Source organism: Balearica regulorum, chromosome 3 (assembly GCF_011004875.1).
Source record: "Balearica regulorum gibbericeps isolate bBalReg1 chromosome 3, bBalReg1.pri, whole genome shotgun sequence".
NCBI lineage: Eukaryota > Metazoa > Chordata > Aves > Gruiformes > Gruidae > Balearica > Balearica regulorum.
The window spans coordinates 114,223,282-114,248,997 of NC_046186.1; the positions used below are offsets into that span (position 1 = coordinate 114,223,282).

At 38.2% G+C, this 25,716-nt stretch overlaps 1 protein-coding gene across 1 annotated transcript in view; it reads left to right on the forward strand.

Annotated features, from left to right (window-relative positions):
• The first annotated feature begins 42 nt into the window (after positions 1 to 42).
• MRPS5 (mitochondrial ribosomal protein S5) overlaps positions 43 to 25,716 on the forward strand; it is a 59,078-nt gene continuing 33,404 nt past the window's right edge. Inside the window, exons 1-5 of the mRNA XM_075749644.1 lie at positions 43 to 184; positions 5,743 to 5,880; positions 18,530 to 18,655; positions 18,957 to 19,190; positions 24,180 to 24,214. Of these exons, the coding sequence (XP_075605759.1) occupies positions 118 to 184; positions 5,743 to 5,880; positions 18,530 to 18,655; positions 18,957 to 19,190; positions 24,180 to 24,214 (600 nt within the window). The 5' untranslated portion in view covers positions 43 to 117. The remainder of the gene's footprint in view (positions 185 to 5,742; positions 5,881 to 18,529; positions 18,656 to 18,956; positions 19,191 to 24,179; positions 24,215 to 25,716) is intronic.

The following is a 25,716-nucleotide window of genomic DNA, read 5'->3' on the forward strand; positions in this document are numbered from 1 at the left end:
TTTTCGCCGCTTTGCCCTAGTTTTGCCCTCAGCGGGTCTCTCGCTGCCTTCGCTTTCTCATCAGGCAGTACGCGAGTTAGCTAAGTACGGTGGCCGTGAGCGGGGGAGGGGGCCAGTATGGCGGCTGCGGTGGCGGCGATCGGCCGGGCGTGCGCCTATGGAACCTTCCGAGTGGCGTGGCGAGGTGATGGGGGAGTGCGTGGTACTGGGGGCGCCGCCTCGGGGAGGGGAGGTGGTAATCGCTCGGGGGCCCGTCTCCCGTAGCAACGGGCTGGTCTAGGCAGTCGCCACGGGAAGCAGGGCCCGAACGGTTCTCCGCGGGGTGCGGGTGCATGTATATGCACACATGTGTATGCACGTAAGCGCGGAAAGTGATTTTGCCCCGTCCCTGCCATGTTCCCTTAGACCTGAGGGACATGGTAAGAGCTCTTCGTGGTAAGAGCAACTTGTTCCGTCGCGGCCTGCTGCCTGCCTGCCTGCTCTGGGGTTACACTGGCAGGGCTTCTGGGGGACAGTGGGAGGTCAAGAGTGTCTCTTTGTTTCCGAGGTAGTTGGTCGTTGTCATATGTGGGTGTCTGTACATGGGTGTATTTGTATTTATAAGCCCTTGCACTGATTTCTCTTCCATTGTATTAATTCCGGTGTGGAAAAAGTGCTTTGCTGTTTGTTGGACTCAACTCCATCTCTGAGACTTTATGATGGTTACTGTGACACAATATTAAAGGCTAGTGATTAATTCAAAAGCAACACACAGCAAAGTGGGAGCTTCTCTTATATGTGCATGGATCAGAACGCAGTTGCATACATTCCCTTGTTTGTTCAATCACTCCAGGTCCTACAAAAGCTAGATATGAATTTTGTTTTACATCTAAACAACACTAATGGGACTTTCTAAACAAATGTTATTTTTTTTAAGTCTATATTTTGCTAGGTAGTGTGAACCAGGTTGCTCTTGCATGTGTTATTCTTCACCAGGACAGTAAGTGTGATAAATACCTTGTGAAATAACTAGCTTTACACTTGCGTTGTCATCAGTGCACAAGGTTGCTATTGTCACTACTTGGCACTTCCTATATTTCTTTCTTCACATGCAGTAAACATACTTCAAATTGTACATGAGCTTTAAGCCTGCAGATCTTGCTTATCATGACAGGGTTTGGAGCAGACCAGCTGTGCCTTTGGAAAACTATTATCCCATCAGAGTAACTTCAGCAGTAATAGATGCCTTAAGATAACAGGAGTGAGGTGGTTTCCTTTTTAATTCAAAGATATTCTTCCAATTTTTTCTACCATTCTCCTCTTAGGTCTTTCTGGACATTTTTAATTGATAGGAATCTAAGTTTGTTTTCTAAACTTCTCTAATTCTTCAGCAGACATTCTTCTTACTTTTCAAAACTTAAAGGTATTATTTTCTCAGTAGAGGTTAAAGTATACTTAGGAGGAAGGGAGAACATGTATATTTTTTCCACTAGGGATCAGAGTTGGCTTTGGGATCTGTCCTTCAGAAATTGTGGTTAAAAAATTGGGAAAATTGTCTTTTGATTATATAATAAATAATACTGTATAATTGAAAGCTTCTGCTAGGTGGCATTTTCTGAATTCTGTAGTTAATTTTGAATTCTGTAGTTAATTTTGATATATTTTTTTTTTTTTTTACCTGCATGCTTCTCATAAGAGAAAACTAAAGTCTTTTTGTTATACAGCGTTTTTAAGCAGTGAATACTACTGAGGTTTTGACACAAACTTATGGTGGTATAGGTGTAGTTATTGCAGTGCCATGGGTACCTTAACTTTTTGTATTGCTAAGTGCCCACCATTTGCAACTTTGCTGCCTGCCTTTCAGGAGCTCTGTCCCCTTTCATTCAAGCTGGCCTGGTATTGTTGCAGTGCTTCTGGGGCAGTATTTTCCCCTTGTTCTCATGCTTGTTGTCCTTATGTTATGACCTTACAGCTGCCATTCAGGGAGGTTTGAAAAGCAGGCCACAGGTGTTTCCTTGGTGGAGGGAAACATTTTCACTGTCTAGTCACAGAGTATATCCTAAAAAAAAAATAATTAAACAATTCTTGCAAATAAATGAGGAAAAGTAAACAGCTACAACTGCTCCTAAATAATTTATTAAAATAATCTGTGTCTTTTTGGGTGTGACCCTCTAACTCTTTCTGTTTTGATTACCTTTGTGTTCCATGCTTAGCCCAGGTAGATACTGATCCTCTCCATGTGCTACGATTTTAAATGTGTGAGTTTTAGCTTTAGAAATTAAGTTCTTTACATCCGAATTTTTCCAAGGTAGCTGGAGGGTTTTTTAAAAAGCAGTTTGTATTAGTGCAAAGATTTCATTACTATATGGGCCTTTCTTGAGCACTTATAAGATGATATGAAAAAACCCAGGAATGATTCTGAAGCGTGTTCCCTGTTGCGATTCTTTGTATGAATACGTCTGTGCATAATTGTTTCATTTGAATAAGAAGCAGTGAGCAAAACGTTAAACAGAAAAAACAGGCAAAAAACCCCCCAAATTTCATTACACATTAGAGGCTAAGTTAATAGCGCTTGATATCTTCAGAACTGCCATTTGGAATTTGATCAGAACATCTCTGTTTTCTTATATGTAAATCTTTTGAGAATGCCATGATTATGTCAGCCTAGAGCCTCCCATGTGTATGTCTGAAACTATACTTGGGCAATTTTTCCAAAGTTCTAATTACAATGACACAATAACCATCTTGATTGCTCTTTTTAGAAGTTTTTTTACAATACAGTTCTCACTGCTGAAACCAGCTTCATGTGGTGTTTCTTTCTCTGAAGTATGGAACTGAGTAAGAAGAGTTTTCTGTATTTAATTCCTGTGTAAGATAATTACAGGAGCAGAAGGGATTATTAAATTGTTGCCAGTTGTTTAAAAAAAATTAGCATGTTAGAAAACTGGGATTTAAAGTTTGCAGAAATAAGACTGATAACCTGTTAGGTTTACTTTTCCACCTATCTTGAGATTTATTCTTCTGTTGCATCACATCTTGTGAGAAGAATGAAATGGTTTTAAAGTGGTTTTGCTAAGTGAATTTTTTAGTGCTGTGTGTATGTATATATATGTTTATACTTGTATACAGTTTTGTATTTAGCCAGAAAAAGACAACAATTAAAAGTCAGTGCAGGGTTTTAAGTGTAATGTTTATAGCAGGGAAGTAAGTATCACAGAGGAGTTAATTTTCTGTTAGTGCAGAGCATGACTTAAATATACTAAGTATGCATTTTTTCCTGCTTTGTTGACGTGTGTTTTGCTGGTGGCAAGATGTCAGTCCAGCATTGGTGACCTGTCTCACTTTTAAAAATGATTTAGTTTTTAATAGCTTATTGTAAGAAACATGTTAGATTTTAAATAAAAACCCCATCACAGATGTTTGGAGCACGTATAGGGAATGGAGGATATGATGTATTAAGTGTACATGCTTACATGTCAAAATGCTTTTTTTTCTTGAGATAAGACATTTCAAACTGTTTACATTCCATAAATATTTTTATTCTTTGCTCTTCTTTCAAAGTGTCTATCCCTTGGTGGCAGTATGTGTACAGAAGTGTGTGGGTATACTTTAATAAATACCAGCACTCAGTATTTCAGACTTTGGGAATCATGTAGCTTTGTTGTTTGTTCTTTTTTGTTGGGTTTTTTTTTTTTTTTTTTTTTCCTTTGGCCACATCTTCCTCCTCTTTTTGTTCTGCTGCAATTCAGAGACCAAAACTGTCTTATCTCCCAGTGTCCAGAATATGGTCAACACAGCCCCTGGGCTTTCCTAGACATATAATTTTGATTGCTGGCTCAGAACTGGTATTCTCTCTCTGCCAGTCTTAAAAGTATAAATTGCTCTCACCTTAAAAAAGATGGAATCCTTAAGGAAAAGAAGAGATTTGTCACTGGCTTCAGTGAAGCTGGGATCTTACCCTGGGCTTCAACAACTTCTGTTATGAATTGTAATAGTTAAACGTTGTAGTACTTTTTAAAAATAACTTTGGATCACCAGACTTCTTGAGATCAGCTGAAGGTCTTCTGATCTTTTTCCATCATACCAGTGTTTATTTGGCTTCTCTTTTTTTGACATTTGACTTTTTCTCCTCTTGGCCCTAGCCATTCTGTCAGAATTTTATTTCTGCAGCAGTTACTCATCTGATTCCCCTGTCTCTTGATTCTTCTTAGTGTTGTCATTTTGTCCTGAGTTTATTGCCTCTGTATAGACTTTTTTCAGATTTCCATCATGATTTCAGAAGGAGATGGTATTTAGAATGTGGAACTTTTATTTGCTAATGAAAGTAGGAGTAAAACAAACAACTGAAAGCAAATTGCATTGCAAATATTTTTAATAATGAAGTAAACTGTCTGATACTCCGTGTTCAGTTGAGAGTTTAAAACAAGAAAAAGTTTTCTTATGTTCAGATGGCATTTTGTGCTTTTAAATTTACACCCATTGCCTCTTGTCCTGTCACTGGGTACCAGTGAGAAGAACCTAGCTCAGTCTTCTTTATAACCTCCCTTCAGATATTTATATGCATAAGTAAGATCCCTCCTGAGCCTGTTTTTCTCTAGGCTAAACAGTCCCACCTCTTGCAGACTTTCCTCTTATGAGAAACACTCTAGTCCCTTAATCATCTTGGTGACCCTTCGCTGGACTTCCTCATAGAATTAGAGAATATCTGAAGTTGGAAGGGACTCATAAGGATCATAGAGTCCGACTCTCTGCTCCTTGCAGGACTATCTAAAACTAAACCATGTGACAAGAGTGGCCATCCAGACACTCCTTGAACTATGACAGACTTGGTGCTATGTCTACTTCTGTGGGGAGTCTGTTCAGTAGCTGACCTCCCTGTCAGTGAAGAGTCTTTTCGCAATGTCCAATTCTCCAGTATGTCCACGTCTCTCTTGTACTGGGGAGGCCAGAACTGGACACAGTGCTTCAGGTGTGTCTCACCAGTGCTGAGTATAGAGGGGAAAGATCACCTCCCCCAACCCACTGGCGGCAGTCCTCCTAATGCAGTCCAGGATGCTGTTGGCCTTTTTTGCTGCAAGGGCACATTGCTGGCTCATGGTCAACTTGGTGGCCGCCAGGATCCCCTGAGACATTTTCTGCCAAGCTGCTTTCCAGCCGTTCGACCCCCTGGATGTATTGGTGCATGCGGTTCCTTCCCAGGTGCGGGACTTTGCACTTGCCATTGTTGAACTTCATGAGGTTCCTGTCAACCCATTTCTCCAGCCTGTCAAGGTCCCTCTGCGTGGCAGCTTGACCCTCTGGTGTATCGGCCACTCCTCCCAGTTTTGTATCGTCAGCAAACTTGTCCCACCATCCAGATCATTAATGGAGATGTTGAACAGGATTATTGGTCTGATTTCAGATTTGGTTTTCATAGCACATATAGTATGTAATGACGTTTATCAGTTTTGATTGTGTCCAGGAACATTATTGCCTGTTTTGCTGCTAGGACAATATTTCTACTTTCTGAGGGTGAATTCTTGCTCTGTCAGCAATATGTTAGAAGCCTTCTAGCCGCTTTCTCTTTGTGACGTTTTCTATTGCAGTATTTGCCCACCCTTCTGCAACTTGCTCCGTATTTCAAGACAGAAGGTTCAAGTTTGATTTCCTTTGGAAACTAAGCTGTATGAGTAAATATTACTGTTTTTTTCTTCTGGTGCAGAAAATGATGTTTTAAAGTAGATGATGTCCTGTATATAAATGCCTTTCTGTCTTCATTCTCAGGGTTTGCTTCTGTGCCAGTGAAAGGGAGTTGCTGTTCATATTCTAGCCTGTCATGGGCTTTCCAGACACAGTGTTCCATCTCTGCCCCCTGGAATGTGACAGTCGAGCAATGCAGACAAAGCAGTTTCTTCAATACATGTAAGTCTTGAGTTGGATTAAAATTATTATCTGTAGTAAACAGAAGAAGGAAAGAAAATTTTACTTGGGAGAGATACAGTCATGAAAATCTATGTAAAATAATTTTTGTATCTACTCTAGTTACATATCTCCTAAAATTATAGTTGCAACTACAGCTTTTGACAGAAGGTTAGTTTATTATCTTTTAATAGCAAGCAAGGGTTTCATTTATGTCACAGTGAATCCATCTAATATACATCATTGGGTGGAAGGGGAAAACACCTTCCCCTCTGTTTCCTAGTCCTTTATTAAGAATATAAATTGTGTGTTTATTTTCCAAATGATTTTTGAGCCACAGGCAAGACATACTCTTCAAGTTATGCTGTCTCAAAAATGAAATAACTAAAATGCAATAATATGTTAAACAAAAACTGTTGATAACGTCCTGCTAATTGTCTGGCCAGCTGCAGTATTTTTCTCTAGTCCTGAAAGGAATTACACACATGCTTAACATAATTGAGAAATGATGCCTGTTTAAATTCACGCTTGGGACTGTGAACTGAGACAGCTGAGAGGCCATTATGCCTGCTCTGTGGTTCCTTATCCTGTCCCATAGTGGAAGACAAGGAATAGTAAGATCTTAATCTCCGGAGGAGGTAACTGCAGCAGTTTGAGAGCCAAAGTTCTTTGTTATAATCCATAGAATATAAGAGCTCTGCAAAATTAGGCTTTCAGAACTGGTGGTCTCTTCCTATTCTTCTCAATGTCAGAGTGGCAGAATACTGTATTTGCTTTCTTTACATTCGCTAAGGAAATGGTGTTTAAGCAGTCATGCTGGCTGGCTGTTCATCTTACCCAGTAAATTTTGATTGTTGACTGATTTCAAACAACTGAGGGTAGAGAGGTCTCAAAAGACCTGCAAAAACGTGAACCAGAGGCTCTGCATGGTAGAGGTTTTCTAAGGATGCCAACTGCAGGAGAAATTAATTTAGAACTTTTCTTAGGCATTGAAACAGTCACAAGATAAGAATACGTAAGAAGTTAAGTAGTGTTGTTATTTTGTTTGTCTTAAATTTAACACATAGCACTGCAAGCGATTGCAATGTGATTACTATTTGTAGGTTAGATGTTTTCTTAAGTATGCCTATGTTCATATTCACAAAGTCTAGATGAGGTCTGTTTTACCAGGAATTTTGCCAGCTGTCTTGTTAGATGACTGGATTAAAAATGTTGCTTGCGATGGCATCCCCATTGTTTGACTTAGTAAAATTTTTTAACAAGTTGTATTTAGGCAAACTATTAATTAGATGTAACAACTTGGAAGAATTTAAATGTACCTTCTTTATGTATTCAGCAGAGACAGTAGCCATCAGATTTGGAAGACTGAAGGTTTTATATTTCAAAGTAAGTTATTCTAAGAACAGTTTCTCTTACAGAAATCAAAAATAAAATCTTCAAAATTCAAATGAAGTAGATATTAACAGTATAAATCACTCATATCCTCTAGCAGTGCAGTTGCTTCAGAAGTGGTAACATTAAAAATGCAGATATGACCATTTTATGTGAAACAATTTCCCAGTGAAATGTCAACCAAATGACAGTCCTTTGACTGGGAAAGGTGATTATACTTTTCTGTCTTGTTAGTGAAGGTTTACTTCTCTTCCATCACACTTTTAAAAAATACTAACATGCTTTCGTTAGTAGCATCATCTATGCCTTCAACCTAACAATAGGTTGAAAAACAGTTAAACTCATTTCAATAGAAGGAATTAATTTGAATGTGTGGAATTGCAATTATCCTAGGCAGTCTATGATCCTTGCCTAGATAGCTGTCTCCTGCAGCTCTAACAGGGGGTTATTCTTGACCAATGATGTATTTCAGTGAGTTTGCCATGAAGTAATTTAAAATGATCTTGTTATTCCAGGCTTAGCTTCTGTCCCTACCTCCTTTCCCATTTTCACCCTCCCCACTGTGGGAAGCAGTTCAGTTTCCATTTTCTTAATAATTTCACATGCTTATTTAGAGATGTGGAAGGGCCTGAGTTTTTTCAGATCATGTTTAAAAAAAACCCAACTTCTTCTGAAAAGTCTTGCCTCCTTTTTCAGTGTGTCTCAATAGACCTGGTATTTGCAGATACTATTTGCTCGTGCCTGTCTCAGTCCAGCTTTTGCCTGTGCCTGTTTTCCCTACCTTGCAGTACATTTATGTGCTCTTATGTGGAGGCACATAGACTGGGAAATCCAACCAATCCAGACTTTCTGAACAGATGCTTGAGCTTCAGTTGTTGAGAAACATTCATAGATAGTGCTATATGTTTAATGGAAGAAGTATGTATCTGTCTGACCTGAGATGAGGAAAATGTGAGATATAGATCATTTAAATTCGATAGCCGCAGAATTGGGTTGAAATATATAGGTTGTCATTCCTGATGGCAGCAGATGCACACACGTGTCATGAATACTGAAACAATTTGGCTGTCTCCCAGCCACAGGAGTTGTCTTTAACCCCAATCATCCAAACCAGCAAGCATAATTTTCTCAACATCAGTTGTGTATCCAAGTGTATGTGAAAACAAAGAACTTTTGTTTGATACTGGGACTATATAAAAATTATGCTTTCCTACTCTCAGTATTAATTCTATTAGCTACTCTTGTGATCAAATGAAAAGAAGAACTTAATTTCTCTGTTGTTAGGTGATGCTTCCTTTTAGGTTAGAATACAGAATAAGGAATATGATGATTTTTCAGAGGTTATAGAACTAGATTGTAACAATCAAGGGAGAGTAATTTAGACCAACGATATAAAATCATACTCGGAGTAACTCATTTTGTCTCTAGAGGTGTTGCTTACCAGAAGCAATTGTACTCAGTATAAATCTCTGTTCTTTATTGGAAACATCAGTTCCTGAAAGCCTACTCCTTAATTATAGTTTAGATTAATTTTTTTTAATTAGTCCTATGTGAGTTTTCTTTGAATTAAATTGTTCATTTTTTCTGCCATGCCTAATTTAAGGATCAAAGTGGGAAAAAAAAATAATTTCCCAATTTTTAAAGAATTTTTCTTTATGTATGTATGTAAGTACGACCACTCCAGATAAACTATTACTCAGTTACCACTTGTCATTTTCAGTAGTAACATGTGAAGAGTTTTGATGTTTCAGCATTAAGGATGTATATTTGGAGCTCTTTACAACTGTGTGGTTTTTTTTTTTAATTCCCTTTTACAAGGGGGATGCCTGTGTGTGCATGTGTGTTGAAGAATAGTTGGTTAATTGTTTTTGGTCAGAAAAAGGGGAATTATCAGATACGACATGCCTTACAGTTAATTGTACTTAATGGAGTGGGGGGTGTATTTTATTTGGTTTTAATTTCTTACTGTGCAGTGTAACTTTTATGAAGGCACTTGGCCTCTGATTATTGTTTTGTTTTAAGGAAATGAACCAGGCCAATGGTGTTCAGTTTGCAAACCTCACTGAAATGTCTGTTCTCTGTAGCCATCTGTTGACACTGAGGCCAGCTTCATAATACTTATTATTTAAAAAAAAAAAAAACCAAACCAAAAAAACCTGCAAATGAAAGCTTTATAATGAAAGCAACCTTCAAAAGATAGTAGCATTTACAACAGCATCTATTAGCTAAGTTAAGGTCCTGGTTTTTTAATAAGATGTTGAAAAGGAAAAACTACATTTCAGATGTTTGTCAGAGTAATTTACAGCACTTTTTGTTCTTTGTTTAAGCTAACAAGTTTTTAGTCTGTTAATGACTAGGTTTGTAGCTGGATTTTTCAGGATTTGAATCGTGACTAACCTGAAAATCTCATGTCTGCAACTTCTGCTGACATTGTGCTAAATTGCCAGTTTTAAAAAATGTGAAATTCTAATGCAAAGTGCACTATGAAAGTGTGCTCGAGGTTTGCAGTTAAGTGGAGTTATTCACTGTGTCTGTGTACAGTATGAAAGCATCTTTCAGAATAGTATTTTCCAGATGTTTTGTTGTACTATGATAATGCAATAGATTCGTTTCTGATTTTGGGGAAGTTGCCCAAAACTTTCCTGTGCTATCCTATGGGAATAATAGTTAGATTATAGACATCTTTTGCTGCCAACAAATTTGCAAACACACTTAAGGCATCATTTTTTCCTGAACAGGCATATTTGTCTTGCTTTGCTATAATCGATTCTGGGCATCTGATGATTGTGTAGTAGCCATGAAATTATGAAAATCCCCTTTGTTTAGCATGGAAGTTGTGAATGGAACCGAAAGTACCAAATCTAATACACAGAGGCAAATGACTGGGACATTTTGTAGATTGATGCAATTTAAACACTAGTTCCTTAAAAAAAAAAATTAATTTTTATTATTTCCCATAATGAAAATGTACATAATTTACAAGAACAGTGTTAGAGTGATTAATTTTCTGAGATCATCAGCAGCATGCAGCTTAAAGTACAGCACTTTTGATTTTACAGTGATAAGACAGTCTGGCATGTGACTGAGGATTCATTTAATGGTGTACTTCACCAGAACTAGCAGGTTTATGCATCAATCAGTTCTATCAAAAGGTGGCTTTTACTGAATGTGTAGCTTTACCAGAACTTTGAGAGTTTTGATAAGATTCCTGAACAGCATTTTAGTCGTTACTGTCTTCCATGTTATTATGGTGGAAGTGTAGCCAAAAAGATAGGCCTGTAATGAAGGCCTGCTTATATTGTACATAATAAGAAAATGTAGCCAAGAAGAAAGGCCTGTACTGAAGGCCTACTTGTATTATATGTGATAAGAAACTATTCATTATTACTTTAGGTAGAAGGCTAACAATTCTTAGAATGAGCACCTGCTACACATCATGAGAAAAAGGAGGAGCTACAAGACACTTCAAGGTCCTTATGTACATACTTTGCAGAAAGGGAGGACATTAATTGCCTCCAGCAACATCCTTATCTTTCTGAGGCGTATAGCAAACAATTACCAACACTGAAATACTGAGAAACTAGGGGAAAGGTAATTTGGGCCAGGGTCCCCACGACCACCGACCCATAAGCCCCCTACCCAAATTATACCACCTACTCAAAAGATAGAGGCAGAGAAAGGAACTGAGCATGCGTTCTAGTTTGCATACTAAGTGAAGAAATATGAACCAATTATTGTAATGGGGAGTGTACCACTTTGTAATCTTTGTAACATTTGTGTATAAATATGACAAGAGAACCAGCATTAGGTGTGCCTGATTTGAGGAACTATCCTCCTGACACCCAGCGCTGCAATAAAGGAAATGCCTGCTTCTTAATGCTAAATTAGTGTTAAGGAGTTTTCTTTCATTCCCGAATTTCGGTGACAGAAGCATCTGACCATAGTGCTCTTTGGCTTTGGAGGCTTGATAAATAATTTTGGTTAAATTGGTGTAAGAATGCCAAAATGTTGTTGCGATCTATTGTGAAAAATAACAGAAGTATAGGTTAAAAGCCAGTGCTTTTTAAAACACATCAAAGATTTAAAAAAAACAACACAATTGCTATTGGGCTTTCCAGGCTTCTCAAGAAAGCTGTCATTTTACAAAGAAAGCCTAATGTTTAGAACTCCTGTAGACTATTTAGTTAGCTCTGATAAGATAGGGTTGCAGTTGTCTCTTTTGGAGAGATCATAAAATCCAATTTAATTGGAATAATCCAGCTCTGTCTGTACCTCAGTGATGAGACTGCTTAATAGTTTAGTTTAATCATGTCAGTGCCATGTTAAAAATTCTTATTTGATGGGATATCAATTTATTGGCAGTTGTCACTGAGAACTTGTGTAATTTAAAAGTGAGTGGATTACTGTGTTCACCTTAATACTAGTATTAGATACTAGCTATATATATAATCAAAGAGGTAGAAGGATTAACTTAATTATCTTTCTGGACTCTCAGCACATCCTGCTTTAGAAGGATGACTTAATACTAATTGTTCATAAACACTGACAGAATGACCTCTTCCTCAAGGCTTTGCCTGTTCAGAACAAATACTGAAATGCAGTTCTCAGTAGTGAAGAACTTGTTTATAAGCTGTCTGGGATGTGAAAAGACTTTTCACTGTCTAATAGTAGTACAGTTGCGTAGTTTGTATCGGAGATGCACATCCTTAAGATGTTAGCCATAACAGTAGACTTTTGAAAGTACAACCAGTGCTGTGTATTGGTAGCCAGCAAGGTGTTGGTAACACACCAGTGTTTTGGCTACTGCTGAGCAGTGCTGGCACAGCACCAAGGCTGTCTCTCCAACCATTCCCCCTCACCAGTAGGCTGGGGGTGGGCAAGATCTTGGGAGAGGACACAGCTGGGACAGCTGACCCAAGCTGATCGAAGGGATATTACATGCCATATGACATCTGCTCAGCAATAAAAGCCAAGAGAAAGGAGAGGGAAGGGAGAGCATTCGTTGTTATGGTGTTTGTCAGTTGTACTGAAGCCCCACTTCGTGGGAAGTGGCTGGACGTTGTCTGCTGATGGGAAGTAGAGAATAAATCTTTTGTTTTCCTTTGCTTCTGCATGCGGCCTTTGCTTTTGCTTTATTAAACTGAGAGGTTTTTTTCTATCTTATTTTCTACCCCCTCTGTCCTGCTGAGGAGGGGAGTGATAGAGAGGCTTGGTGAGCACCTGGCCTCCAGCCAAGGTCAACCTACCACAGCCCATCATTTGCTTTTCTTACCTGGTTAATGCTTGGCATATGAATCAATCATCAGAGCTTTCTTTTGTGGTGAGGTGATAGGAACATGTGTTTTTTCTGAGAACTTATGGAGTCCATACTGTTTTTTCAGAAATGTGTTTCAAAACCAACAGATACTGAATGTGAAAACTATACCTTACAGTAGTGTCTTAGAGGAGTAAGTTACAAATGAATTTCCAGAAGATGAACAAAACCTTGCTTCATCAGACCAAATGTCCATCTAACTGAGCATCCTGACTCCCAACAGCAGCTGATGCTATGGGAAGAAAGTAAGAATTAGATGAGCATGTAGGGATGCTTCCTTTGAAAAACTTCACGATCTTCAGTGATTTGCGACATGGAATTTTTTTAATTGATAGCTCTAGGTGGCTTTTTCTTTCATGAATTTGTTTGGCTGCTTTTGAGGCCATATAAATGATCTGACAAGAGTGCATTCTCTTTCCTGCAGATGGGTAAATATGTGTCTGTCGGAGAAGACAAAACCAAGGAAATTCCCATTGCACTTGAGTATAGTGAGGTTTGTGAGTGGTTCTTAGAGGAGTTGATTGTTAAGCCTTTGACCTGCCTCCGAGAAAACATGTCTCCTTGTGGTCATTAGGCAGCATTGTGTAATTTATTGTGCAATCTGTAATAGAATATGCAGGCAGCACATTCCCTTTGCAGATGCTCTTTCATGTTTCATGTGTGTGAAGTACTTTTTCCGAATCCTGTTTTTGTTTGGAGATGGTGCCAAAGCCATTGGTATCTGGAGAAGGAAAGTGATTGAAATATCATACGTTTTTAGAATTCATCTACTAGTAAAAGTGTGTATTCCAAGCTGAAACCTGGAAGAGAATGTTAGTGACTGAAAAGACTTAACTAAGTTCCTTAAGGTAATACAGATGAGTAGATGTAATGGCATTACTGTGCAACAGTACATTGAAAGAAGCATGTTTATTATAACATGTTCATTAATCTTTTAATTATGTCATTAATATTAATGTCTTTGGATCTCTGCTGCTGTGCTACCACAAGACTATTTGTCATCAAAAAACTTAAGGAAAAATTGCTTCTAAGTGGAAGAAGTGAGCCTACTCAGCAGTTTTACAAAGTTGATCCTTTCTTCTTTTACTTCAGTTTTCCAACTTCCTGCTATTTGTCTTTCTGTGTAGTTTATATTCTAAGCAAGCTGAGAACTCATCTTGTAGGAGGCAAAGAAATCTACTTTTAATCCCGGTTTATCAGGATCTATGATACAGTTTTCTGATATGGTCTACAGCAAGTCTTTTTGTTAATACTTGTGAGTTACTGAGGTGTGGTCTAATATTCATCTTTCTCTGAAGTAAGCACTAGGGCTGTCTGGTTCCTGAAATTCAAGGATAGTATAAAAAGACACAAAACCAAATCCTTTTCAAAATACTGCAAACATCTTTTATACAGATTAAGCAAAATGGAGTGGTATTACACAAACTTAGTATTGGCGATTGTTAGTGATCAGCTTGTATAAAGCACGCTTTCAGCAAAATTCAATAGTGGATCTTTTTTCTAAGCCATAAAATAAAATCTTTTATATGATATGTTTTCTTTTATTTTTTTCAGTTAGTAGCTATGTGCTTTTCAGTAACTGACTGAAAATGTGAGGTGGCTTTTATGACGGTCTGTTTTAGCTCTGGAGGAATGCATGCAGCCTCCCATTTTACAAAGGCAAAATAAAGATGAGGCCACAAATCACTAAGAGACTGCATACCTGCTGTACTGTCTTCATTTCAGAGCATTTCTGCAAATGTGAAGAGCAGTACAGTGATTCTCGTTTCTGTTTGGGGTTATTTCCTCCTCTGCAAGACCTTTCTCCTGCCTATGTATATGCTCTCCAATCATCTTGGTGCTTTGCTGCCAAGTCAGATTGACCTTTCTTATGGTCAGATATATATTTTCTTTGTTGCTGTGTTGTCTGTTGTAAGCGATGTCCTCACCATTGTGATCTTTTTGACTGCAGCCTATCCTCTCCATATTCCATTCTTGTCACTGTGTCTTAAAATCAGTGTGATACCTGCCATCTTACAAAGAACGCTCAGCTCTGTAGGTCCCAGGCTTCTGATGTGTTTCATTAAGTTCAACTGCTTTCCAAACACATGATAATATTATTATCGACTGATTAGATGAACTGCACTTTCATACCAAATGTGATGTTTTCCTCTGGTTATAATTTTGTCAGAATTTGTGCGGTGCTTGAGGCCAAAACTTGACTCAGTCTGACCTCACCTTGCTGGATCTGTTGGCATTGACTGATCTCCTGTGGTAAAAAACCTCCTTACTCTGCTTTCCTCTGTGTGTTGGTTTTGCGTGGCAAGGTTTTGGTAGCGGGGGGGCTACAGGGGTGGCTTCTGTGAGAAGCTGCTAGAAGCTTCCCCTGTGTCTGACAGAGCCAATGCCAGCCGGCTCCAAGACGGACCTGCTGCTGGCCAAGGCCAAGCCAATCAGCGCCTCTGTGATAACATATTTAAGAAAGAGAAAAAACAGCACTTTTGCAGCCAGAGAGGAGTGAGAAGATGTAAGAAGATCTGCAGACACCAAGGTCAGTGCAGAAGGAGGGGGAGGAGGTGCTCCAGGCGCCGGAGCAAGATTCCCCTGCAGCCCATGGTGAAGACCATGGTGAAGCAGGCTGTCCCCCTGCAGCCCATGGAGGGAGGATGAGGGGGTGTAGCGATTCCACCTGCAGCCCGTGGAGGACCCCACGCCGGAGCAGGTGGAGGCACCCACAGGAGGCTGTGACCCCGTGGGAAGCCCACGCTGGAGCAAGTTCCTGGCAAGACCTGTGGATCCGTGGAGAGAGGAGCCCACGCCAGAGCAGGTTTGCTGACAGGACTTGTGACCCCGTGGGGGACCCACGCTGGAGCAGTTTGCTCCTGAAGGTCTGCACCCCGTGGAGGAGACTCACGTTGGAGAAGGTTGTGAAGGACTGTCTCCCGTGAGAGGGACCCCACGCTGGAGCAGGGGAGCGATGAGAGGAGTCCTCCCCCTGAGGATGAAGAAGCGGCAGAAACACCGCATGATGACCTGACCGTAACCCCCATTCCCCGTCCCCCTGTGCCGCTGAGGGGGGTGGAGGTTTGAAGCCGGGAGTGAAGTTGAGCCCGGGAAGATGGGAGGGGTGGGGGGAGGTGTTTTAAGATTCGGTTTTATTTCTCATTCCTCTACTCTGTTTTGCTTAGTAATAAATAAGATGAATTCCCTCTCTAAGTTCGGTCTGTTTTGCTCGTGATGATAATTAGAGAATGATCTCTCCCTGTCCTTATCTCGACCCACAAGCTTTCCGTTACACCTTTTCTCCCCCCTTGTCTAATGAAAGAGGGGAGTGATAGAGCGGCTCTGGTGGGCACCTGGCCCTCAGACAGGGTCAACCCACCACACTCTGTTGTGATTAAGTGATCTTCTTGTACAGATACTTAGAATACAGCTCGAAGTGTGTGTGTGGGCTTTGAGTGTATTAGAAGCTCAAGAGCTCCCTTTTCTTGTCTCAACTGTTTGTTGCTGCCCTTTTGCAGCCGCCTTTGTAGTTGTTAGGACCTTTTGTGAGGCCACACAAACTGCAGTAGATTGGGGAACTGTTCCAGCTTAAAAATAACCTTGCAAAGAAAAATGTAAATACCTTTATTGTAATTCCATGTTTCTAGGCTAGCAGGATTATCATAAAAAAAAAGAAATTGCTAGTTATACAATGTTTTCTGAATAAGCTAAGCTTAACATGATTGATCATCAACCTTCCAACTCATGCAACAGTCCTATAGTCTGCTTTAGAACATGAAAAACTGCATCATGCCTTACCTACTTAATATCAGTCTTTTGCTACACTGAACTGTAATGCAGTGTTATCTTAGGGCAATGTTTGCTACTCATAAACAGTCTAGTACCTATCACACCTGTGCTTTTATTGAAAGTAACATGCTGAGTCAGCAATGAAGTTTTTTGATTTGGTGAGTTCTGTGCAGCTGAAGATTTTTTTTTTTCATTTAGCACGCAGTTACCATCACTTTATTGTAATCAGCTTGAAATTTTTTTAGTGGCTGATAGTTCAGACACTGGTTTCAAGCCATTTGATACAGTTACTGTTTGTGGGATTTTTTTTTTTAACCATAAACCTCTGGACATTAGGGTTCACTTGAATGCCTAGAAAAGAGAGTAATTTCAGATAGAAATTTCTTTTTTGCAGGGACTAAAGCCTACCCAGGAACAAATACAATTCTTTCCTCACAGCATATAGGAAGTGTGATAAATGTTGCTGTTATGTGCAATCCATGGGCACTTCTACTTGTCTGTAATACAGCCGAAATCTGTATTACATATTTTGACTTGTACTATTCGTACAATATATTATTTGGATATGTAGTGACTTTCTACGCCATTCTGCTCTGGCGCATCTTGAGGGAATACTATTTTGTAGTTTCCTGGACTCGTAGCATTGTGTATGCTTGCTTTCCAATGTACTGGGCTTTGATTACTTGATTCAGGATTATCCTTCTCAGAAAAGAATCACAGTTATGCATCCCGATTTGAAAAGGATTTTTAACTGAAAAGATGGGCGTCATACCTTTGGAATGGAATAGAATAGAATGGAATGGAATAGAATAGACTATTTCATTTAAAAGGGACCCAGAATGGTCATCTAGTCCAACTGCCTAACCAGTTCAGGGCTGACTAAGTTAAAGCATGTCATCGAGGGCATTGTCCAAATGCCTCTTGACACCATATACAAACTTATTCAATATAAAAATAAACCTCAGCACTTAGCAGTAGCTCTAGAAACCCTGCATAGCTCCAGTCCCTCACCTTGTTGTCAACATAGCAGAGCTTCCCCAGTTCCAATGCATTTGCCAGTCTGTGGGACAAGATCTCTCACACGTATTAATTTAACAAGCATGAATTGCTGTTGGGAAACAGTTGGATTTCAGCATAGTTATTTTAATTCCCAGGGTTAAAAATGTTTACTGACATTTTTGTCTAGTTTAAATAAATGGTAAATAAAATCAGTTTCTAATCAGAGATGAGATTTAAACTGCCATCGTAACATTGCCACTGGGTGAAACACATAATAGCATTCATCTGCAAATAAAACAATGGTGATGTTTGTGTATTCCTTGGTGATAGCCTTCTTGTCTGGACTAACAGGATGAAATATTGTCTGTGGTGTCTTATTCGCATCATCAGTTTCATTTTGGTGTAGTTCGGTTTTGTCTAAGGAGGTTATCCTATATTTCTATTGGTTGGGCAAATAGTAGTTTGAACTACTAAATATGTGCTTCCTAAGTTGTACTCTCGTACGTTGGGTGAAACATCTTAAGACAGTGGATGCCTTGTACACAGCCACTGAGTAAGGAGGCGTGAGCAAAGCCTGAGCTCTGTGATGAGACTGTTTGAAGTGTCTTACATTCCTTCCTCCTTAATATTCCTTTGCATTTATACCGACAATAAGAGGGACCTTGTATTTTGTCAGAATATGGGAACAGCAGCAGATTTATGTTGTCAGGTAACTTCTTGTGTTTTGTGGCTTTTTAAAGCAGGCTAACCCTTGGATATTTTTAGGAGTGCTTCGAGTTGACTGTCATTGATATTTGTCCTTGTATAAGTTCTTACAGGTATTGCTGCTCTGAGTTGCTAATGAATGGTTTTCTTTTAATGACTTGGGAATTAATACATCACTGGTTACTAGTTAGGAATGTTTGCCTTCAAATAAATTTTGAAAATCCTTTTAAAAACCATGCAGCTGGCTGCGTGCCTATCTGATTGCAATCATCAGAAGTAGAGGCACATCTCTGCACCAGATACATATGCACATAGTAGCAAATCACCTTGTTAGCAAGACAGTAATCCTACAGTTTAAATCCCAGCAAAGATCAAGAAAGGGTTAACATATATATTTTTTTTTTTTGTTCAGCTTCAGTTTCCAATATAAGCTGTACTTGTATATTACTTACAAAAGCTTTTTTATTTCAGTGACAGCTGACGACCTCTGGAAAGGAGCTTTGGCAGAGACTGGTGTGGGAGTAAAGAAAGGAAGAGGAAAGAGAAGGAAGAAAAAGCTAAGGAAGAATCTCAATAAAGGCCAGGAGATTGGTGAAGGTAGATTCACAAATAAGGGGCTGAAGACATGTCCTTTTTGTGTATAGAGTTTCTTGATTTAATAAATTGACAACTTGCTGTTAATTTCTTTGGTGTCAGAACTGCTTGAGATATTTTTGTCTTTAAAAAAATAAATCCTGATATGATTGTTTAATGTTATTCTTGGGTTTAAAATATTAATTCTGTATCATAAAACGCACTTGAAATATGTGAGAATCTTCCATTTTATTGCATTTTTCTGGTGTGCAGAGTTTCAGTCCTCATTTGGCATAAAATGTAATTTTTCTCTGTTCTTTTTAAGGACGCTCTGGTTTCCTCTGGCCTGGTCTTAATGCTCCTGTGATACAAAGTGGGAGAGTCCAGGCAGTTACCCAACGAAAAAAAGAAGAACGAGAGAGAATTCAGTCCGAAATTGTTCAACAGAGAGATACATGGGAGAAAAAAAGAAAAATAAAAGTTAAAAGAGAGGGAGGATGGAGTGGAAAGTGTTGGGGAGGTGTCATTCTGGATCCTCCTGACCCAGGTCCTAATGGAGGTAAGAAAACTGAGCTTAGTTTTACTTATCTGTTCTGATGAGGGGCTTGGAGAAAGTGAGATCCAGACTTTTCCTGTGATTGAAAATCAATTTTGTACTTCTCTCTTACATGCCCATAAATGAAGCAAGGCAGTTAAATCAAGGAACAAGTTGTATTAACACAAGTGAAATGTGTTAAATCACTTCTTAGTTTAACATAACTGTTAGACTATTGTTTTTTATTATAGACTGTATGATGCTATACTGTATTACAGAGTACTGTATTATGTCGTAGACTCTTATAGGAGTCTTGAAGTATGGAAATACTTTTCCGTGTTCAACATCAGTTGTCTTGAGCGTGAAATATAGCCATGGGTTTTTATAGTTCCTTAAAGGATCCTGTGGGATAAGTCAGGCTTTTTTTCTAGTTCAAATAATGAAATACGGTTAGAGATAATGTACCTAATAGAAGTTTATGTATTTATTTGTTGCCTAAATAAATATCATAGAGAAACTAGATGTCCCATACGTAGAGTGGAGAGGTGACCTTAACTTTTTTTACAATGCTGTTCTTCACCAGAAATTCTATACTAGCTTTGTTTAATATCATTTAGAAGCCCAATCCTTTTTCAACTAATTAAATATGAAAATGAGTTTTTACTTATATTCACCTGAGTTTTTCTTGTAAAGCACTTAATGATGCTTTTATTTTTATTGTTGTCTTTCTGTAGGCTTTATAGTCAGATGAACTAAGAGAGACAGTTGAATTATTTTTTTTTCTTAGCATTGTTGTCTCAGGCTTGTTGCAGTCATTCTAACAGTTAAGCTTGTTCATGTTTTCAGAGCTCTCTTTGTCCAGGAATATATTGTCCCAGTGCAAGCTTGGACATTGGAACATACGTTGCAGCAAGTCAATGTAAATGGGAAGTTACATGCATGGAATCACAATTCTATTGTTGTCTAATCTTCTTGCAGTCACCTTTGCTCCTCACTCTGCCTGGTGCTTTGTTTATTAATTTCTTTCTGTCTGTGAATATTTTCTGGTTACATTCTGTTAGACATTAATTAAAAATTCAGAAGTTCTTTGAACCAAGACATAAGGTAATGAGAGCATTGTCTTTCTGGAGAGATCTAATGCCTTTGTCTGTGTAGATTGAAGTAACGTTGGCAATTGTGCAGCTTTCTGCTTTAGAAATCCATGCCATTGCTGCTATCTACTACTTCTCTATTCCCTTCCTAGGTTTTCCGTTCCTGTAGCAGGTATAGATGATTTTGTGGCTGCTTTTGCTGTAGATATGTTGTTTCCCTCAGATTTACCTTGTGAAATTAAGCTTGCCTGCCAACCTCTCTGAGTACTTTTTGGTTGTCTTCAATTTTGAGACCAGTTTGTTTTATTTTAATATCAGCATAATACTACAGTATACAAATGAATGATATACTATATTCACTTCCCTGTGCTTCATTTTGTTACCTTGAAAGCAAATATTTCATGGAAGGCAGTGATGTGACAATGGACTTGGCAGCCTGTCATTGAACCTTACAACTGAAAAATAGAAGATTTGATAAATGAAGGAATTGTTCCAAATTCCCTATAAGTCAGTGGTGGAATTTAGAAAAAGTCAAGAAAATTTTGTGGTTCTAGTTCCATACTTTGAACACAACAATATGTTGTTATAAATTTAAGTGTATTTTCAAGTAGTTTATTCTGTTAAAAGAAGTGGCGGCTCTTGCAAACAACATGCATGCATGAATTTTACCTTCCGGTGTTTTCATTGATTTTGGTTTTGGCTGATGCTATGACTGTAGATTACTTGCATTAAAGTTGGCTGTGTGGAAGCAAGTTCTGCCAGCAAGAGGAAAGGGTACTACAATCAAAATAGGAAAGCTTGTACTATAAATATGCTTGAGAAAAAGCAGTTTCTGATTAGTATACACTAGTTTCCTTTTAATCTGTTAAAAATTGTGGGCATTTTCAGGTCCCTGTAATTTCTTTCAACATCTTTTTATTCAGAAAATTCATGATTTTGCAGGGGAACTGGGACATTGGCTGTATGCAAAGCTCTGTCAAGGTGGTAGGAAGAATAGACCTGAAACTGCCAAACATAATGAATCCTTTTGTCCTGATATTATGGCGTGTCTGACTTCGTGGCGTCTAAGCAAGCATGAGTTCTGATTGAGATTCTGCAGTTCAGCCCTTCCTAGTATTTTGGTATTAGATTCTCTAGTAACAAACGGAGGTTGAGCATATGCTGCAGCTTCCCTTCAGCAACATTAATTTTTTCCAATAAAAACAGGTACAGAAAGTTTGTAGAAACCTCAGTGGTGTTAGCCTTCAACATCTGACAAATTTGATTGGAATTGACCATATGTTAAAAAAGATAAAAAAAAAAATTGAGGGCACACTGTGATGGTATATGTTTCATTCTTTCAGGGGGATCTTCTTCCACTACACGTTTACTTATTGTGCTGGCTATGAGTAGAGAAAGAACACTATTTTTCAGTAGGAAATAAAATTATTTTTCTTCCAGGTTTATGGTGGGTCTTTGCAAGTGAAGAGGCTTCAGAGAGCGAACAGAGAGCCTGTTGGCATTCTTATCCTCTACTGTGAGCTAGAAGTCTACTTCTTGTAGACTAACAGATCTCTAAATTGTGCTGAGATGATCATGTTTATAATCATCTTGGAGATTATGTGTAAATGACAAAGCAATGTTTAGTGGAGGAATGAGTCCCCAGTTCTTCACTTGTTATACTATTTTCAGCTCCCAAGCCTTTCTCCAGAATCTCACTGCGACTATACCAAATAAATAAGTATTAAATGCTTTAATTAACACTAGTCCTCTATGTTACACTGAAACGCTCTTGTTCATGAGATAAATTGGAAAAGCAGAAGGTTGGAAGGATCTTTAACCTATTCTGCTGCTTATACCAAGATGTTGCATTTTACTCCATTGTCCATTGTTTTCAAAGTCAGTAGGTTTTTTTTCTACGACCAAGCTGATAATAGAATAGTCCTTGTGGAAAATGTATCTGTGTTAAAATACAGATCAATTATAAGTCCACTCTCAACTGCATAAAAGGAAGCAAATACATTTGCAATTTATATTCAGGTGTTTGTGTGGTCATCAGGTTTTGAAACAGAAACTCACAGAAAATGGGAGCTTTTTGGCAGTATCCATGATTTGCAGCGTTTTTGCCTGCTTCTATACAGTGGATTTTGAGAAATGCTGGTGGGACTGCTGAAAGCCAAGCCTAAGGGATTTGCTTGCTGACTTTTTTTACAGCGGGTGTCAAGGTGAAGGCCTATGGATAAGATCTGACTGGGATGTTGTTTGCATGGTTTTATGCTCTCTCATTTGACCTGCTGTCTTTGGAGGTAGTACATCTAGATGCCCGTGTTATGCCCAGAGCTCTCCAGTATTCTTGCTCTTTCCTCCTTCACAATGTTGTAAGACATTTCAAAAACATCTTAGCTCTTTGAAGTCCCCATTTAATGACAGAACAGAAACTTACTTTCTGTGCAGTAAAAAGGATATGTTTGCCACTTAGACATGAATATGTAATGTTCACCTCAGCAGAGCTCTATATTCAGTGTTTCATTACCCCTGTGATGAAAAGACCTGAACACAGATGTGACATAGAAGCGATCTTTATTTTACAGTGCAAAACACCTTAACTGTTACTAGACAAAATAAATGATGCCGTAATTGTCTGTGATTGCAAAGACAATTTTTCAGGCAGCATCTGAAATTGAAAGAGAAAAAAAAAAACTCTAGCTATGTAATTTCTTAATTATTTGAAGTGGCTATGTATTGTGTTGTTTTATATCCCCCTGCCCTTTTGGAATTTCACAGAAATATGTGTCAAAAAATACTTGCAATTTCTTTGAATCCCTACTGATTGTCTAATAGAAGTTTCAGAATATTCTGAACAATATTGGGTAATACGGGTTTTGCCATGATGGAAGTGACCAGTTTGGTGATTTGCCTTTTTGTTTTTTAACTATTTATGGCCTTTGCTCAGTGTGTGAGAAATATGGGTCTCACAGTTTTAGAGCAGTATTTAGGGAAGAAGGCAGTTTACACTGCCAGCCAGTGAAAACCCAAAACATTGTTTTCATAACATGGTGTGAATAGTTATTTTTCATAGCATTTCTGCGGTTGGAAAGAATTAGGAAGAATATCAGATATAATTTAACAAAAATGCTTCAGCATAAGTGGTGAGTTGCAGTGATTTCCAAAAGAAAGTTTCACATTTAGGAGAGGACTTATAGCTTAGCTTATGATCAAAATATTCAACAGATTCTGAGGATGTCTCCATTTTTCTATCAGCTTTGCTTTCTGTGTGATGTTCAAACAAAGCAGTTACATTTGTGTATCTTGCTTTACCGTTTAAAAAAATTACTTTTCTTCCTTTGTACTACTCAGGTTATTTAGATTGGACAGTCTTTGGAGACTGTTTCCATCTTGCTTCCCTGCATGTATGGTAATTAAAAAAGATAAGATATTGATTGCCGTTGGAGGTTGAGGTCCGTATTAGAGCATAATGAATGTATTTAACAGTTGTCATTTCTAAATTATGACAGGAGCTGTGTTGTAATTATAACAAGAGTAGTATTACAGTTTCTGGGAAGTTTATGATTTTAACTATATTTTTTTAAGCTAGTTTTCTTCACATATGTTGATTTTACTGAAGAAATGAAAAAACCCCTATGTCTTATAAATAAGAGCTATACGCTAGGTTTTTTCACTGACCTTATTCTTAAAGAGATTGAATGAATGCAGTCAAGTAAAAAGATATCTTTTAGGCCTTTTTAAAAGGAAGCAACTAATAAAGTTCACATTAGATATCTTTGTTCAAATTATTCTTACCTTTTCTACTTATTGCTGAGATTAATTTATAAATTACAGTTACATGAAAATTGTGTCCTTTTTAAATTATGCTACCTAGAGGGAGCTGTGCTGATAGGTAAGTAATAGAAGGAAATGTAATACCCTATTTTTCTCCCAACAGAAACTTATGAAAATTTTGAAACAAGAGTCATTGAGGTAAGCATTACAAATAATCATCACTATTTTATATTGAGCTTGCAATTATTTCACCAGTCTTTGCTAAGTCAGACTTATAGCAATAGGAATTAGTCTGGTATTCTGTTTCAACTGCATGACATAATCTGTCATTCTCTTCATTGGGGCCTTATCTTTGCTGTTGAGCAAATAATATCTAATTCAAAGGTGGTTTTGAGCAACTCTGAAATGGCAAATGCCTGCAGATAAAGCTTTAATAGTTCACATACAACCATAATAAGGAATCTAGTAAAGTGTTTGTGTTATTTCTTAGACAAAACTACAAGTAGGAAATTGTATAATTCTGCTTGTAAAATAATTAAAGGCAGGGAGAGCAGCAGCACAGGGCAGAGACCACGTGGGACAAAGATCCCATTTTATGTGACTCTCAAGTAATAAAATACTTCTCTTAGATGTCTTAACCAATGATATTTGTATCTTCTTGGAAAAATATTCTGACAAAATTTCCCATTCATATCCACTTGGTGCTTATTGACAGATAAAGGATGATGGTTATGACTGGACTCATGCAAATCTTGTTTCCACCCTTATTTCTAAACAGATTGTATTGCATCATCTCTCTTTAAAAATATCTATCAGTCAAAACTAGTAACTGACAAAAGATGTCTGTGTTCAGGTATTGTCCTTGTCTCTGTTTTTCAGTAAATAAGATCTAATATATGCTGTAAATCCTACTCTCTTTATCTGCATGTAATAAGGTTGACTCCCACATGCTTATCTCATGAACTTTTGGCTGCGAGAGCACACTGTTCATACTCAACTTGCCATCACCCCAAACCCGCAGCTCTCTTATAGACTCCTCTTATAGACTCCTCTTATAGACTCCTCTTATAGACTCCTCTTATAGACTCCTCTTATAGACTCCTCTTATAGACTCCTCTTATAGACTCCTCTTATAGACTCCTGGAACAGCTCTTTTTCCTTCATGCAAATCCATTTGAAATCCTTTGTCTGACAAAACTGGCAAGGAATAACATGTTCTTAATAAGTAGGATGCACTTGAAAACAGTTATTGTGTCTCGAGATTTTGCATTGTGGTCATAGTAAAATCTCATATTCAGATTTTAATGTCTTTGAGACCACAACTTTCTTCTGCACTGCATATCTCTAAGCAAGCTATAAATGCCAAGCATTGATTTTCTTGCCAGACTTTATGTCTGATTGCGTTTTTCTTGAAACATGGCCAAACATTTAATTTTTTTGAGACAGAAAAACGTGAACCAGTCCCTTGACAATGAAATCAGAGCTGCTGCCTAAAGAACTGTGAATCAGTTATTTACTTGGTTGGGAGAGAAAGGAAAAGGTTGCCCTTTAAATGGGATTGTAGTTGAACAGGGAAGGAGGTGGCCATGTTTCAGTCCAGCACAGGATCAAGTGTATAGAGCAGAGAGTCCTTTTATCTGCCAGTTTTGCAGGGTTCATTGCAACAAAAGGCTGCATAGGTTTAGGGGTAGGATGCAAGA